The 15,333-nt window shown below is 38.5% G+C and overlaps 1 protein-coding gene across 14 annotated transcripts in view; it reads left to right on the top strand.

Annotated features, from left to right (window-relative positions):
- Positions 1-15,333, top strand: part of LOC132118147 (E3 ubiquitin-protein ligase UBR4-like) — a 50,109-nt gene that overhangs the window by 2,097 nt on the left and 32,679 nt on the right. For 7 of the 14 annotated variants that reach the window (XM_059527734.1, XM_059527739.1, XM_059527741.1 and 4 more), the window contains exons 2-33: positions 85-182; positions 341-444; positions 532-661; positions 1,846-1,985; positions 2,114-2,216; positions 2,342-2,483; positions 2,569-2,693; positions 2,770-2,894; positions 2,969-3,028; positions 3,692-3,882; positions 4,585-4,684; positions 4,770-4,907; positions 4,999-5,116; positions 6,184-6,225; positions 6,399-6,586; positions 6,896-7,052; positions 7,131-7,216; positions 7,318-7,487; positions 7,644-7,923; positions 8,004-8,142; positions 8,285-8,364; positions 11,251-11,379; positions 11,472-11,654; positions 11,752-11,874; positions 11,963-12,192; positions 12,385-12,503; positions 12,593-12,690; positions 12,776-12,933; positions 13,016-13,222; positions 13,304-13,405; positions 13,495-13,595; positions 13,677-14,064. In XM_059527734.1, the coding sequence (XP_059383717.1) occupies positions 85-182; positions 341-444; positions 532-661; positions 1,846-1,985; positions 2,114-2,216; positions 2,342-2,483; positions 2,569-2,693; positions 2,770-2,894; positions 2,969-3,028; positions 3,692-3,882; positions 4,585-4,684; positions 4,770-4,907; positions 4,999-5,116; positions 6,184-6,225; positions 6,399-6,586; positions 6,896-7,052; positions 7,131-7,216; positions 7,318-7,487; positions 7,644-7,923; positions 8,004-8,142; positions 8,285-8,364; positions 11,251-11,379; positions 11,472-11,654; positions 11,752-11,874; positions 11,963-12,192; positions 12,385-12,503; positions 12,593-12,690; positions 12,776-12,933; positions 13,016-13,222; positions 13,304-13,405; positions 13,495-13,595; positions 13,677-14,064 (4,554 nt within the window). The remainder of the gene's footprint in view (positions 1-84; positions 183-340; positions 445-531; positions 662-1,845; positions 1,986-2,113; positions 2,217-2,341; positions 2,484-2,568; positions 2,694-2,769; positions 2,895-2,968; positions 3,029-3,691; positions 3,883-4,584; positions 4,685-4,769; positions 4,908-4,998; positions 5,117-6,183; positions 6,226-6,398; positions 6,587-6,895; positions 7,053-7,130; positions 7,217-7,317; positions 7,488-7,643; positions 7,924-8,003; positions 8,143-8,284; positions 8,365-11,250; positions 11,380-11,471; positions 11,655-11,751; positions 11,875-11,962; positions 12,193-12,384; positions 12,504-12,592; positions 12,691-12,775; positions 12,934-13,015; positions 13,223-13,303; positions 13,406-13,494; positions 13,596-13,676; positions 14,065-15,333) is intronic. The other 7 variants (XM_059527738.1, XM_059527740.1, XM_059527743.1 and 4 more) reach the window with 4 other exon arrangements.

The raw sequence follows: 15,333 nt of genomic DNA on the forward strand, positions 1-15,333 counted from the left end.
CAGATTATGCAAAATACTAGATAATATTATTAACCAGTAGCAAAATAGCTTTAGTTTCCCTCTTGTTTTTTTTTTCCCCTACAGTGAATCTGAGATTCTTCACCATGACAAACAGTATGAGCCGTTCTACTCCTCTTTTGTGGCCCTATCTGCACATTACATCACCACAGTTTGTGGACAAAGTATGTCACATTTCGATATTTTATTCTAAAACTACCATTTCATTCATTTCTAGCTGAAATTCATCATATTTTTCTAGCTAAATATAGGCATATACAGGTATACATTTTCTTTTAAAAATGATCCCTTTTTTGTATAACAATTTTCTGTCCCATTTCAGTCCCCAGAAATCAGTTGCTGTCAGTAGCTGCAGCATGTAAAGTACTGATCGAGTTCTCTTTGCTCCGTCTGGAGAATCCAGATGAAGCATGTGCAGTCTCTCAGGTCAGAGACGAACCTTGGCGTTTTGTCTTTTTGATTAAGCATAGCATTTTCTCATAGACTAACTTCCTTTCTCCTTCCGCTCCACAGAAGCACCTGATCCTCTTAATAAAAGGCCTTTGTACTGGCTGCAGTCGATTGGATCGGACGGAGATCATCACCTTTACTGCAATGATGAAGTCAGCCAAACTACCCCAAACTATCAAGACCCTTTCTGATGGTAAGAGTAGTTTCAGATTGTCACAGCCCTGTGTTACCAGATAAATGAGCTGTCTAGTTCATGTAAAGGCAAGGAGAAATGTCAGGATTGGTGTAATGACCTGTCTTTATAGAAGTAATCTCTATGATTTAGCTAGATATTATAGACCCCGGATGGGGATATGAAGCAGCAGTGTTTTGGCGCATTTGAATGTTGTCCGTCTTGCTTGTAAATTCAACACAGCTGAATTCATTCAGAAGTAAACAGCTTGAGGTGGTAAAAGTATTCATTTGTAGGATTTTCTTGTTTGCTTTCCCCTTTGCCTTGTCATTAAAGGCTGATAATATCCAGTGTAGACTGGCTCAGATAAATCTTACAGGTCTAGTTGTGCTAGTTTTAAAGAACCAGGGAGATGTTTTGTTCTTTATGATGTTCTTTATGATGTTTTGAAGATTCAATAGTGTGTAAATGTGGAATTTTAAAGATTTAAGATTCTCTTTAATACATTGTCTTGGAATGCTGAAGCAGTTCAGGCAGTACACAGATGACATAAATATATTTGTCCTCTTTACAGCTTGTTATCTGCTGTACACAAGAATTAATGAAGCATTATTTTCTTGTGTGTGTGCCTGCTTTGCTGCTCATTTTGATTATTGTGGCTAATTATAGGCTCTCTTGTGAGTTTTGCTCCGTTTAGATCAAGTCAGAAGGGAGCTGTTCTGTTTAGTAATTGAAGTCTTTAACACATTAGGAAGACATTTTTTAGCGTGCTAATTTAGCACAATTAATTATTAAAAAAGGGAACATGATTTAAAAATGAATGGATTTTACTCAGGCCTGTGCATAAATTCCATTTTATGGGGACAGTTATGTATGCAATTGTATGCAATTAATTTGATTTCATGAAACGTGCATCAAGACTTAGAAATGAATCATGAAATACATTTTTACAAAAATAGCATCCTCCTTCATGGCACAGTTTGGCAAGTAACTGGTGGCACAGATTAGTCCAGAGTCCAGACAAAGCATTGTGTTATCTGAGTGGATTAACCTTTTTTCCTTTGTGAGTGCCAGGCTGGCAGAAAGGCAGCTTTGTTCTCTTTCCTCTGTCAGAGAGGATTCGAGATCATCCAGAATGGTTAACTCAAAGACGAGATTCTGTCTGCTGATATTCTGAAATTGCCTTTGGTGCTCTTGTTTTGCAGTGGAGGACCAGAAGGAGCTTCCCTCCCCTGTTAACCCGGAACTCAGACAAAAAGAAGTCCAAATGAACTTTTTCAATCAGCTGACCTCGGTCTTTAACCCTGACATTACCATGCTGGCCTCTCCATCCACTCACATGCAGGTCGGTGAATTAGACGAGTGTTTAGATTGAGTTTACGGTGATGTGACCACTCCTGGGTTTACTGCTGTTTTGTTATGAGCAAGCAAAGATATTTTTTGGACAAAACCATGATGTCAAGTGTTTTACAGGGTGAGAATGAGTGTGATGACCAGACAACAACAGATCAGGCAACGCAGGCCAAAATGAAGAATGCCTTCATCTCTCAAAATGTGTCCAGTTTGCAAGAATTAGGTGAGTTGCACTTGCACTTTATCGGTGGTTCTTAACTGTTTGATTTCAAATACCACCCGCTGAAACGAAGTTGAGTGTATTGTGTTACACAATGAAAACCTTTCTGTTTATCCCATACATTACAGGGGGCTCAGAAAAGTTGCTGCGCGTGTGCCTCAACCTACCCTACTTCTTACGGTATATCAACCGCTTCCAGGATGCTGTATCTGCCAATTCTTTCTTCATCATGCCGGCCACTGTGGCAGACGCCACCGCTGTCCGAAATGGGTAAAGCAAAGTCACCCTCCGCTCACTGCTGTTTATTAAATCTGTTGAGATGGAGTAATCCTGACTTTTCCTCCCTGTGTTTCAGTTTTCACTCCCTGGTGATTGACGTGACCATGGCCTTGGACACACTTTCCTTGCCTGTACTGGAGCCTTTGACCCCTGGGAGACTACTTGATGTGACTGTGTTAGCACTAAGCTGCCTCTATGCAGGTGGGTTGATTTTGAAAAAGCTACTTTTGTCTAGTTCAGATTAACACAGAGAGCTTCAGGAGTATTTTTCTCTCAGGTGTGAGTGTGGCAACTTGCATGGCCATACTGCAGGTAGGCAGCGGCTTGCAGCTTCGTGCAGCCTCCAGTGGCTCCAAGGAGGAAGACTATGAAAATGACGCTGCTACCATCGTGCAGAAATGCGTAGGTGTCACTAGTCAAGATGAGTTTTATTGTCGTTGGTTCAATCCTCATCTTACACTTTTCCTCTTCAACAGCTGGAAATCTATGAGATGATTGGACAGGCCATCAGTAACTCTCGCAGAGCTGGAGGAGAGGTAAGTGAACACTATGCCACAGAATATATTCGTATATATTCGTTTTTTGTGAGCTCAAATATTCTAATGTGATATTTGCGGAAAACACCCATCCCTAGCCAAGATGCAGCTAATTGAAAATCTGGAATATGAGGATGCAAAAAAAAAATCTAAATACTGTATTTTTCAGACTATAAGTTACACCTGAGTATAAGTCGCATCAGTCCAAAAATACGTCAAGATGAGGGAAAAAACATATCTAAGTCGCACTGGACTATGTCCCATTTATTTAGAACCAAGAGAAAACATTACCGTCTACAGCCACGAGAGCCATCTGGCGGCTGTAGACGGTAATGTTTTCTCTTGGTTCATTTCTCTTGGTTTATGTCAAATAAATTTTGAGAAATTAGTTGCACCGGACTATAAGTCGCAGGACCAGCCAAACTATTAAAAAAAAAGTGCGACTTATAGTCCGGAAAATACTGTACTGAGAAAATCGAACATGATCTCTAATGATTTTTGGCATAAAAGAAAAATGAATCATTTTGACCCATACAATGTTTTTTTTTTTTTTTTTTGGCTATTGCTAAAAATATAACCCAGCGACTGGTTTTGTGCTCCAGGGTCACATATAGCATTAATGAGAACGTCCCGTGTCTAAGACCCTGTTTCTTGTTTTAACAGCATTATCAGAACTTTCAGCTCTTGGGTGCCTGGTGCCTGTTGAACAGTCTGTATTTGATACTGAACTTGAGCCCCACGGCCCTGGCTGATAAAGGGAAGGAGAAAGATCCCCTGGCAGCACTACGGGTCAGAGACATCGCCACCCGAACCAAGGACGGAGCAGGATCTCCTAAACTTGGCCCAGGGAAAGGGTAAGTGCCTCAGTGTCCTGTACTTGAAATGATGACCTAATGAATGTGGGTGTGTGGAATATAAGAGAGCCGTAAAATGCACGTACCAAGTTCTTAGAAATAGTGTTTTCATGTTAGTTTTAAACATTCGACATTCAGTTTTGTGACTTCAATCTAAATGTGATTTGGTAAGATGACTGACTAAAAAGTTACAACCTATTTTCGTTCTATCTTGATTCCATGTGTGAGAACGCAGCTTAATCATTATTCAAATTTTTTTATATATATTATTTATATATATATGTATATATACACACACACACACACACACACACACACAAAGTTAAATTATCTGATACTTTAAGAGATGTACTTCGACACTTTAGTGATGGTATGCAGAGATCCTTTCTATATAGATCCTTTTTTTTCTCTCTGGTTGTTGGTTGCAAAAAAGTTTTTTTAAATTAGATTTTTTGACAATTTTATGATATAATATATTTTTTTTAATTATTTTAAATATGTATGTATATTTTCTAAATTATTTTTATATCAGGACAGTATCATTGAGTCCTTTTTGTCTTTATGTACCCCAAACAATATAAAAATTTTAATACAGAAATAAATTAAACATAATGGGTGAAATGTGTGAGTTGCATATTTTGTATATTTTAGATTATTACAAAAATGACGTGTCAGTAAATGTGAAGTCTTTTCTCTCATCAGACACCAAGGTTTTGGGGTTCTGTCAGTCATTCTGGCCAATCATTCAATCAAGCTGCTCACATCACTGTTCCAGGACTTGCAAGTGGAGGCTCTTCACAGAGTAAGACTGACTATAACTGCGTCTTTTAAACTGCCGGAGCATTTATGTGTTGTGAATATGAGTGAAGCTGTTTTCTGTCTTTCAGGGATGGGCCAGTGACGGGCCTCCAGCAGAGCTGAACATCATGGCCCAGAGCACGTCTATACAGAGAGTCCAGAGACTCATTGACTCAGTCCCTCTCACCAATCTGCTCTTCACGCTGCTCTCCACCTCCCATAAAAAGGTATGTGACCACAAGACTTTATGATGGTTGCTATGAGGAAGTGGTCTGCTGTGTTTGATGAATGTGGTGTCTCTGGTTCTGCTTGATTCAGGCGTGTGTGCTGCAGCGGCAGAGGAAAGGTTCGGTCAGCAGTGACGCCAGTGCCTCCACTGACTCCAACACTTACTACGAAGATGACTTCAGCAGCACAGAAGAGGACAGCAGTCAAGGTAGCAAACACAGCAGATTTCTCAGTATTTAACCTTCTTAATAAAGGCCACAGTGAGGTCAGACACTGAAGTTGATTTAGTTCATAAAAACAAGAGTAGTTGCTTTTAACAGTAAATTTTCCCATTAGATTGATATCTAGCTGGGTGAATCCCACAAAAAATGTCAAAGTTGTATTTCATAATCAAAAAAAAAACAAAACAAAAATTGCATATTTTTCCCGAAAAAGGAAGCATATTTTTGGAACTTTCACATGAAAATGTTTTCCATTGAAGAATATCTTAATGGAATAATTAATGGATCCTGTTCACAATTTTATTTTATTTATTTAATTGTATTTAATTTTTTATTTAATTTTTTTAATGCACACTATTATCCCTTGTTTTTATTTTTTTACCCCGAAGAAGTAAACTAGATGCATGAAATTTAGTGAATAAGAAATGAATAAATATTTTTGCATTACAGTAGACAGCTGACTACATTGAAGGTTATTTAAATATGCTTATTTTGATTACAATGACGTCAAACACATACAATTCTTTTTATAATTTTTTTTCTATATGTACTTTTATTAGTCCATATACCTGAACATTACTATAATGCTGATTTTACAGTTAGCTGCTGATGGGAAGGGTGGGTTTAAATTAGCTTTATTTTGATAACAATATTGTCAAAATGCATTATTCCTTTTCTTTCTGCAAAATATAATGTTCATTTTTTTCCCCACTTTTGATTGAAATATGACTTGTGCATATCTTGACCGCTTTTGTGAGATTCCCCCAGCAGTCTTGTTTCATGTTATTAGCATGAGTTATTTTTTATGCAGCTGAGGTCAGGGTTTGCTTGTGGTTTACTGAGCTAGTGTCAGGGCTGAGGAATCTCAGGGACATTCTTAGGCAGTTCCTGAGCACTGCACGCTGTAGTAGAAGGACAGCGGTCAGGCCTCCCCAGAGCTCAGAGTCAGGTCAGTTTACTTCCTGTTCCTGAACACTGTGGCACGCTAAGCATGCTCTGCTTACTGTGCCGTTCTGGCAGTCGTCGCAGCTAGTGACAGTGTTCGTTATTTCAGCAGAGAGAAGACAGGAGAGGACAAGAGCAGCTTGTTTCTCAGGTCAGCAGATCTCTGTCTTAGGTCAGAATCGTAGTGTCTCATTATGCTTCTATTTAGTGTCTCTTAAACAGTAACAAGATCTTAAGTAGATTTATTTCCATGGTTAATGTTTGGATACAGTACAATGACTTGATTGAATACGGTGCTGAATGTGGCTCTTGGCGTGTTTTCAGATGATGATAGTGAACCCATTCTGGGGCTGTGGTTTGAAGAGACTATTTCTCCCAGTAAAGAGAAGGTGGCACCTCCACCTCCCCCTCCACCCCCACCACTGGAAACCTCCCCAAGACTCAAGAGCCCCAGCAAGCTGAACACGGCAGAGAACGGCAATATCCTAGCTAGTCGCAAGGACCCGGAGTTGGTAAGAACACGATGTGTAGAGCAGTGCTAATTTTGACTAACTTTGCTGCTAGAACTTAAATTGTTTTTTTTTAATGTCCTTTACAAACACATTTGTTACAAAACTCATAACCAACATTGTCAAAGCTAGTCAAGACTAGTTTGATTTATCTTCTCAAAATCAGTGTAAGGAAATGAGAGAACTTCAAAACTGATCATATTTTCTGTATTTTACTATTTAAGTGCATTAAAAAAAAATTATCATTCAAAATGTTCTTATATAAATACATAAATAGTACTTTTCAATTATTCAAAATGTTGTTTCTTCCAGTTTTTGAGTTTGGCATCAAGCATACTGAACTTCATCACCACCTCCATGCTGAAGTCCAGAAACAATTTCATCCGCAATTACCTGAGCGTGTCCCTCACGGAGCAACACATGGCCACCCTCGCCAGCATCATCAAGGATGTCGACAAAGATGTCAAAGGTTTTTTTTTTTTTTTTTTACTCCTAACTCTGATATTACATTTAGGCTTTATCTGACATGTAACCTATTTTTGTCCAGGTTCCTCTGATGAAGAGTTCACCTCAGCCCTCTATCACTTTAATCACTCTCTGGTAACTTCAGATCTGCCCTCTCCCTCCCTACAGGTACATTTTTAAATATGCTTTAAAAATATCTCCATATTAATTTAACCCATTTTAAATAGATGTCCCGTATCTGATACCTTATTTTCTTAAACTTTTTTCAGAACACTCTTCTGCAGCAATTGGGTGTTGCCCCGTTCTCAGATGGTCCCTGGCCCATGTACATCCACCCTCAGTCCCTCTCAGTGCTCTCCAGGTTACTGCTGATCTGGCAGCATAAAGCCAGCCAGCAGGGGGAGCCTGATGTACCGGAATGCATGAAGGTCTGGGAAAGGTATGACATCACCTAATCTTACACCTTCTTGAATCTAGCTTTGGATTCTTCACCAAATTCTCATCCGAGTGTATATTATGTGTTCATCAAGTTCATATAACATTGCGCGACATTTTTAATCTGAATGTGTGTTGTTTTTTTTTTTGTTTTTTTTAGGTTTGTGGGCACTCTGAAGCAGCACACACTACAGGGAGCAGTGCCTGCGGACGAGGACCTCAACGTTGAACACCTTCAGCTGCTTCTGCTCATCTTTCACAACTTCTCTGAAAAGGGCCGCCACAGCATCCTCGCCCTCTGCATGCAGACCATCGCTGAAATCACAGCCCACGTGGATTCTCAGCTTCAGGCTGTACCGCTCAACCTGGCCCGCATCTTGCTTGTGTTCGACTACCTGCTGCACCAGTACTCAAAAGCTCCCATGTACTTGTTTGAGCAGGTGCGGATGCAGCTGTACTTTCACTGGAAATATACCACTTTTGTTGCTAGTTTGTAAAAAATTTTTTTTTGCTCACTCAGGTTCAGTACAATCTTCTGACACCCCTGTCATCCGGGGCCAGTTCAGGACAGGAGGGAGGAAAGAGAGGTGCTGTCCCGCTTTATTATGGTTTCAAAGAGGTGGAAGAGAACTGGGCCAAGCACTGCTCTGCAGGTAGGAGTAAGTCAGATCTCTTATATTTTGCTCAGTTGTGCACTTTATGGTCGATATCAAACATACTGCATTATAACCGTTTTAAGATTTGCTAATTTAGTGCAAGAACTGTTTTGATTGTTGTATGTTTGTCATCACTCTCATTTAGATTCCACAGTGCAGCCAAAATTCTACTGTGTTCTGCCTCCTGAAGCCTCAAAGGATGACCGGAGTCGACTTGACAGCAAGGTAAGGCTACACGTCACAAGTCTGCACAATTATTAGAGACATGGGAGTGTCTGTGCACCTAGTTAAAGAAAACCATTTTGGTCTTTAGCAAACTTTTTCTTGGTAATTTGACATGGAATTTCTAGTGTCTTTACAGTGTACTGCTTTAATTACTCAAAATATTTAATTATTTAAATATAATTATATAATATGTTCTTATTGTACATTATAATTAGGGCTGCCAGTTCAGCACGTTATCTTAATTAGTTATGAACAAATAATACACTGCAATTAACAGCAGTTAATGCACTGGCCCCGCCCCCAGACCTGTACACCATCTTACATTTCATAGTTGACTGCACAAGTGCTAATGTGATTATTATTTATATATATATATATATATATATATATATATATTAGGGGTGTAACGTTCACAAAATTCAAGGTTCGATACGATACACTGGTGTCACAGTTCGGTTCGGTACGTTTTAGATACAGCAAAAAGAAAAAATTGGCAGATAAATTTCCTTGATTTTTAAAAAATGTTTTATTTATTAAAACTAACAAAGTATGTTTTTTTTTTTTTTACATTGAACAATGATGGAGCTATTCTTTACCCATCTTCTATAGTGTTTTCTTAGCAGCATACTGTATAAAACAAAAACAGCTCCTTATAAAAAAAAATGAAAATGTTATATTAGTTATGAACAAATACAAAGATGTAACTTTTTATATGGAACTCTATAACTCTTTATATTGAGTGTGTTTTTACTCAATTGGTTCTCTATAGGGCTTATGTTTTTTGGAACAAAGCAGGAATTAAGGTCTGTCTGAAATGGGCTCGTGAAGGAATATTGTAACTGGGCTCAATTACATTAAGCATGTTCTTAAAACCTACGTTTTCCACTACAGAGTGGGCCTTTCACACAGGACACGGTATGCGCGACGCTTGCCGCTGGGTTCAGCGTTGCCCTTCAGATACAACGCGATTTGCGCTGCGCTATGGCGTAGGCGGAGTTTTAAAAACTTTTAGCGGGAGCTCTATCATAGTCTGTCGTTCCTTGAATGGAGATATGTCTCCATGACACAGCTTTCCTGACGATGTCCCTATACTACCTCAAACTTGTATCGTACAGCTCAGGAAATTCTGACACACACAGTACTGTACTAGCCGTTCATTCATTTTGATTTCTGTGCTCGTTTTGGATCCTATTGGTCGCGCTGGTAATCGTCACAGAGCGCAGCGGCAAAAGTTGAACTATTTTGAACTTTGACCGCGGCGTGCACGCAAATGATGCGCACCGCTGCGCTTGCGCTTTGGTCGACGCAGCAACAAAACGTCCTTGCGCGGAGCAAGCCATTGAGATGAATGGGTTTTATAGCGCAGCGCCGCGCATGTGTGAAAGGCCCATAAAGGCGCTCGCTCACTCAGTACGCGCTGAAGGCTCGTTGCAAAATGGCTAATGCGTTTAACAGACCAGAAATAGAAGATCCTCCAATAACCAACAGGTCTGGTGTTTGGGTGCACTTTGGATTCCCTGTTATATTCCCTGTATATATATATATATATATATATATATATATATATATATATACACATACACATATTATATATATATATATATATATATACATACACACATATATATATATATATATATATATATATATACATACACACATATATACACATATATATATATATGTATATATATATATATATATATATACACATATATATATATATATATATACACACATATATATATATATATATATATATATATATATACATACACATATTATATATATATATATGTGTGTGTATGTATGTATGTATGTATGTATGTATAAAAACAGTTTAGTAAATAAGAAGTTAGTATTGTGTTATATTTTAAACATATAATACTGTTTTTGCTCAATTTTCCCTATAAAGCCACAGCAGAACTTTTGTGTGTCTGTGATTTAACAAAGTGGTGTTTAGTTTCTGAATGAATTGTGTTTTGAGCGAATCGTGTGAACCAGTGATTCAAAGGCCCATTCTATTTACTTAATTCCTGAATGAATCAGCCGTTTGAACAAATATAATGAATAAATGACTCCTGCTGGTGGTTTTAGATTTTTCTTTAGAGTGTCACTTAATTTATTAACAAATAAATAAAACATTAGGTATATTTGAGCACATTTTTTTTAAATGATAATAATTCTGACATTTACTCACCCTCATGTTATTTCAAACCTAAATATTTTGAAGACTGCTGGTAACAAAGCTGTTTTAGTTACCAGTGACCTTCATTTCATGAATAAAAAATACTGAGATGTTTCTCAAATTATCTTTTCTATCTTATATAGTTTGTTAAAGTAGGCCCTTGTAGCCTAAACTTTTATGTGTAATCATTTTTGTTGAATCAAATATTTCTTTCTGTAGCTACTATTTGTAATGTCTACTTGATACTTTCTCATTTAACACCATAATAGCTTTAAATGATTTTTGTGGGCATTTTCACTGCCAAATTAAGTAAAATTAGTTAATCCAAGCACCATTTAATTAACTAGATATATGAAATATATACAGATAATTCATATAAATATGAATTGACTGACAGCCCAAATTATAATCTAATGTAATTAATTAAAATATAGTATTATTATTATTATTATTATACAATTTGTTTGACTTTGTACATCAAAAATGGTATTGTGTAGATTTATTATTATTTTAATATACCAATATTAATTAAAATAACAAATGCCTTAATATGGTACTGTCTCTTTATTTACAATGAGGTTCTTGGCATTGAAAAGTTTGAAGACTTCTGCTTTATATTTCTATAACTATATGACTATATATAGGGGGAAAAATGAATATAAGTTGTTAATGTGCATGTTATTTGTCATCTATTACAGGCCTTCCAAGTGCTGTTTAATGGCGCGGTTAAGTATGACGACTTATACTCCTCTCTGATCTTCCTGCTGGCAGCGGGATCCCGCTTTGACACAGCAAGACGGCAAGAAAACAAGCCCATCACCCCAGTAGTGAGTTACACACATTCTGCAGTTTCTACAATCGACTTTGTGTTTGTGCTGGTTGACTTTGCCCTAAATGTTGTTGTCAATCTCTGGTACAGGAAGCATGTTCCTTGCAGTACTACTTCCTGGTGCTGTGGAAAATCCTGGGAGTGCTGCCACCCTCAAAGGCCTATGTTGAGCAGCTTAAGAGCGGTAACAGTGACCCCAGTGATAGCGACATCTTGCACACGCTAAGATGGTCATCAAGGTTACGAGTCAGTACCTACGTTAACTGGATCAAGGTTAGTTTTATAAATTGAACACTAAGAAAATATAACCAAGTGATCAAGATGCCTTGAAGTTATTAAAGTCAATCATCTGTGACCACTCTTTAATCAGGAGCACCTAGTGAAACAGGGAATGAAAGCTGACCACGCCACATCTCTGATCGAAGTGGCCTCAGCTAAATGCAGTGCAGTGAAATATGATGTGGAGCTTGCAGAGGAATACATCGCAAGACAGGTACACTCTTAGAGGAGCCATTAACAGCTGATATAGATTTTTCTGCTTATCTCCTAATATATGGCCTCATAAATCGTCTCCTTCACAGATTTCGTCATTTTGCTGCGTGGACCCCAACAGCATCCTACCTCTTCACCAAGTACCCTTTCTACAAACCATCTACACATTGGATGCTGTGATTTCCAAAGTGCAAGTGTCTTTAGATGAGCATTTCTCCAAAGTAGCTGCTGATACAGACCCCAGTAAATCCTCCGAACTCACCAAAAACCTGCTGCCTGCCACGCTGCAGCTCATTGATGTCTACACAGCCTTCACCAGGTCCTGGTTACACCATATGCACCACAAGAAAAAATATGTATAAAATAACATTAGTCTTTAATGTTAATGTTAAGTTAATTTTCATTCAATTTTTGGATGAACCATCTCTTTAAAGTACACTAGTAAACATTAGAACACCAACCAAGTTCTTAAGCACTTCCTGACTGGTTTGGTGGTCATATCTTTGCTCAGATCATACCTGCTGATGAGCCTGCCAGAAGAAGGAGAAAACAAACACACAGAAGCTAAACTGCAGGGTTATGCTGCTGTGTTGTCCATCGGATCCACACGCTGCAAAGCCAATTTGCTTGGTAAGAATTCTGGATAATATTAAAATATTAGCGGCTTTTATGCGAATTTGAATATCTAATCTAATTTTTGGCTCTGTTTTAACTTTCAGGTCAAGCTGTGATGCAGAATCTGCCGTCAGCTGTTCAGACGTTGTGTGAAACATGGAACAACATTCACACCAATGAATTCCCTAACTTTGGCTCATGGGTTAGAATGCTTATCCTTCAGCTCTTCAAGAAAATATTTACTCTCTCACCACTTCACCGTAAACTGATTGGTTCTTTGTCCACAGCGGAATGCCTTTGCCAATGACACTATCCCATCAGAAAGTTACATCAGTGCCATTCAGGCTGCCCACCTGGGGACCCTCAGCAACCAATCATTGCCCTTAGCCTCCTCACTCAAACACATTCTGCTCTCATTGGTGCGCCTTACTGGGGACCTCATTGTGTAAGTCTTGACCAACAAATAAAACAGACATATCTGTATAAAAGATTGACAGATGTTAAAGATTACTTGTGTTTTGCTGCAGCACAGAGGAGCTGAACAGTCCACAGGTGATCCGCACGCTGCTGCCCCTCCTGCTGGAGAGCAGCACAGAGAGCGTGGCAGAGATCTGCAGCACTTCGCTGGAGAGGATCCTGGGTCCTGCTGAATCAGACGCTTTCCTGGCTCTCGTCTACGAGCGCCTCGTCACAGGCTGCTACAACATCATCGCCAATCATTCCGACCCCAACAGGTGGGACCATATGACTTTTAAGCAGACTCCTGAACTGCAATCTGAAGGAATCTAGATTAATATGGTTCTGTTTCCAATTAGTGGTCTGGATGAGTCTGTTCTTGAAGAGTGTCTACAGTTCTTGGAGAAGCAGCTGGAAAGCAGTCAGGTCCGCAAAGCAATGGAGGAGTTCTTCTCTTTCAGGTAGCTCTTGGCTGAATGATATTTCTTTAGAAATCTCTAGAAGCATTTTGCATCAATTTAATACATAGTTTACCTCCCTTTTCTTGTAGCGGAGAATTGGTGCAGATCATGATGGCCACTGCCAATGAAAATCTATCTGCAAAGTTTTGTAACCGGGTTCTGAAATTCTTCACCAAACTGTTCCAGCTCAGTAAGTAGCCATGCAACGTCTCCTAGAAATGTGCCGTTTGATTTTCCCCTCTCACACGTCCCATCTGTGTTCATCCCCCAGCCGAAAAGAGCCCCAATCCCAGCCTTCTGTGCCTGTGCGGCTCGCTAGCCCAGCTGGCTTGTGTGGAGCCCACGAGGCTGCAGGCCTGGCTGAGGCGCATGACGGCCTCCCCTCCTAAAGATTCAGACCAGCTGGACACAGTGCAAGAGAACAGGCAGCTACTGCAACTCCTCACCTCCTACATTGTCCGTGATAACAGCCAGGTGGGCGAGGGCGTCTGCACTGTGCTTTTGAGCACTCTCATACCCATGGCAACAGAGATGCTGGCCAGCGGGGATGGGGCAGGATTCCCTGAGCTCATGGTCATCATGGCCACTCTAGCCAGTGCAGGACAAGGAGCAGGACATCTACAGCTACACAGAGCTGCCATTGACTGGCTCATGAGATGGTAAGTGACTTGGATGAATTAAAAAAAAAAAAAAACACTGAGGAAAAAATTCCAAATGTTTAGTTTGTTCATAACATGATATAGTTAAGTAACACCATGACATGTGAGCTATTTTGCTGAATATTCTCATGGCGCAAAAACATTCAAAACACCTTCAAAGTGCACGCATTACATATTAAGTCTAGTGCATGTGCGCATTTGCAGTGCACTCTTTCACTGCTTGATTCAGTCTATTAAAATGCATTCATAATGATCACAAATTCAAGACATGGGGGTTGAAAATGTGTATATTTATACCACTTCAAATATTTAATCAATTTCAGTCACAATGGCTCTCTGAACAGCGTCTTGCTTCCACCTACTGACTGTTTTAATTTCACATTTAAAGTGTCTTTTTATTATTTAAATAATATAAAATATCAGTATTCAATGTTTTATGTTTGATACATCAAAACATTATTCATGGATTTGTAACTGCAGGTTAAATGCATTCATGTCCTGCATTAAACATTGTGTAAATACATCTAAATGCCTCTTTAGGTGCACCTTATGTCTGCATTGCAAAGATGAATTTTGTTGATACTGATTTTATTTGAAAATATTAAAATATAATTTTGATGATTATAATGAAATATAATTCAATATTGCACACCCCTAATCACAGCAGAAGTACTGCACATTCTTCAAACTCTTAGCAGTGTTTTGTTACTGATTGATTCAGCGCTTTGAACGAAATCGTTTGAATGAATGACTCCCTCATTAAGTGACTTACCCACACTTGCTGGTAATATAGTATGTTGAAAAGTATGCATTTCCCCCTGAACATTTCTTGTTTGTATAATCAGAAATGTTTTTAAAACATTAATCTCATAACATTATTTTTACAGTAATTGTAATTGTTATTTGCAGTGTAATTTAATCTGACTGGTAGCAACCCTAAAGTGTATAATTAATTTATTTCTAAATTTTTATAATTTGACATGAAAGATGATGCATACATGTTTAAAAATAGGCCTTTTAAAGGAAAATAAAAATATGCAGATTTAAGTATGTAAAAGCTGATAGAACATTGATTTAAAATATTGCTTCAGAATAAGTTGTTTACTCAACCAAAAATCTCAGTGATGCAGTTTTTTTGCGCAGATTTTTTTTATGGAATATTGTCTGCTGATTTGAAAAGTTTACTGTATATTGTAGTAACGAATATAATTTATTACAGCGACGATATTTTGATCTCTTGTTAATCACATTAAATATTACACACATGTT

Source organism: Carassius carassius, chromosome 37, assembly GCF_963082965.1.
Source record: "Carassius carassius chromosome 37, fCarCar2.1, whole genome shotgun sequence".
Lineage (NCBI taxonomy): Eukaryota > Metazoa > Chordata > Actinopteri > Cypriniformes > Cyprinidae > Carassius > Carassius carassius.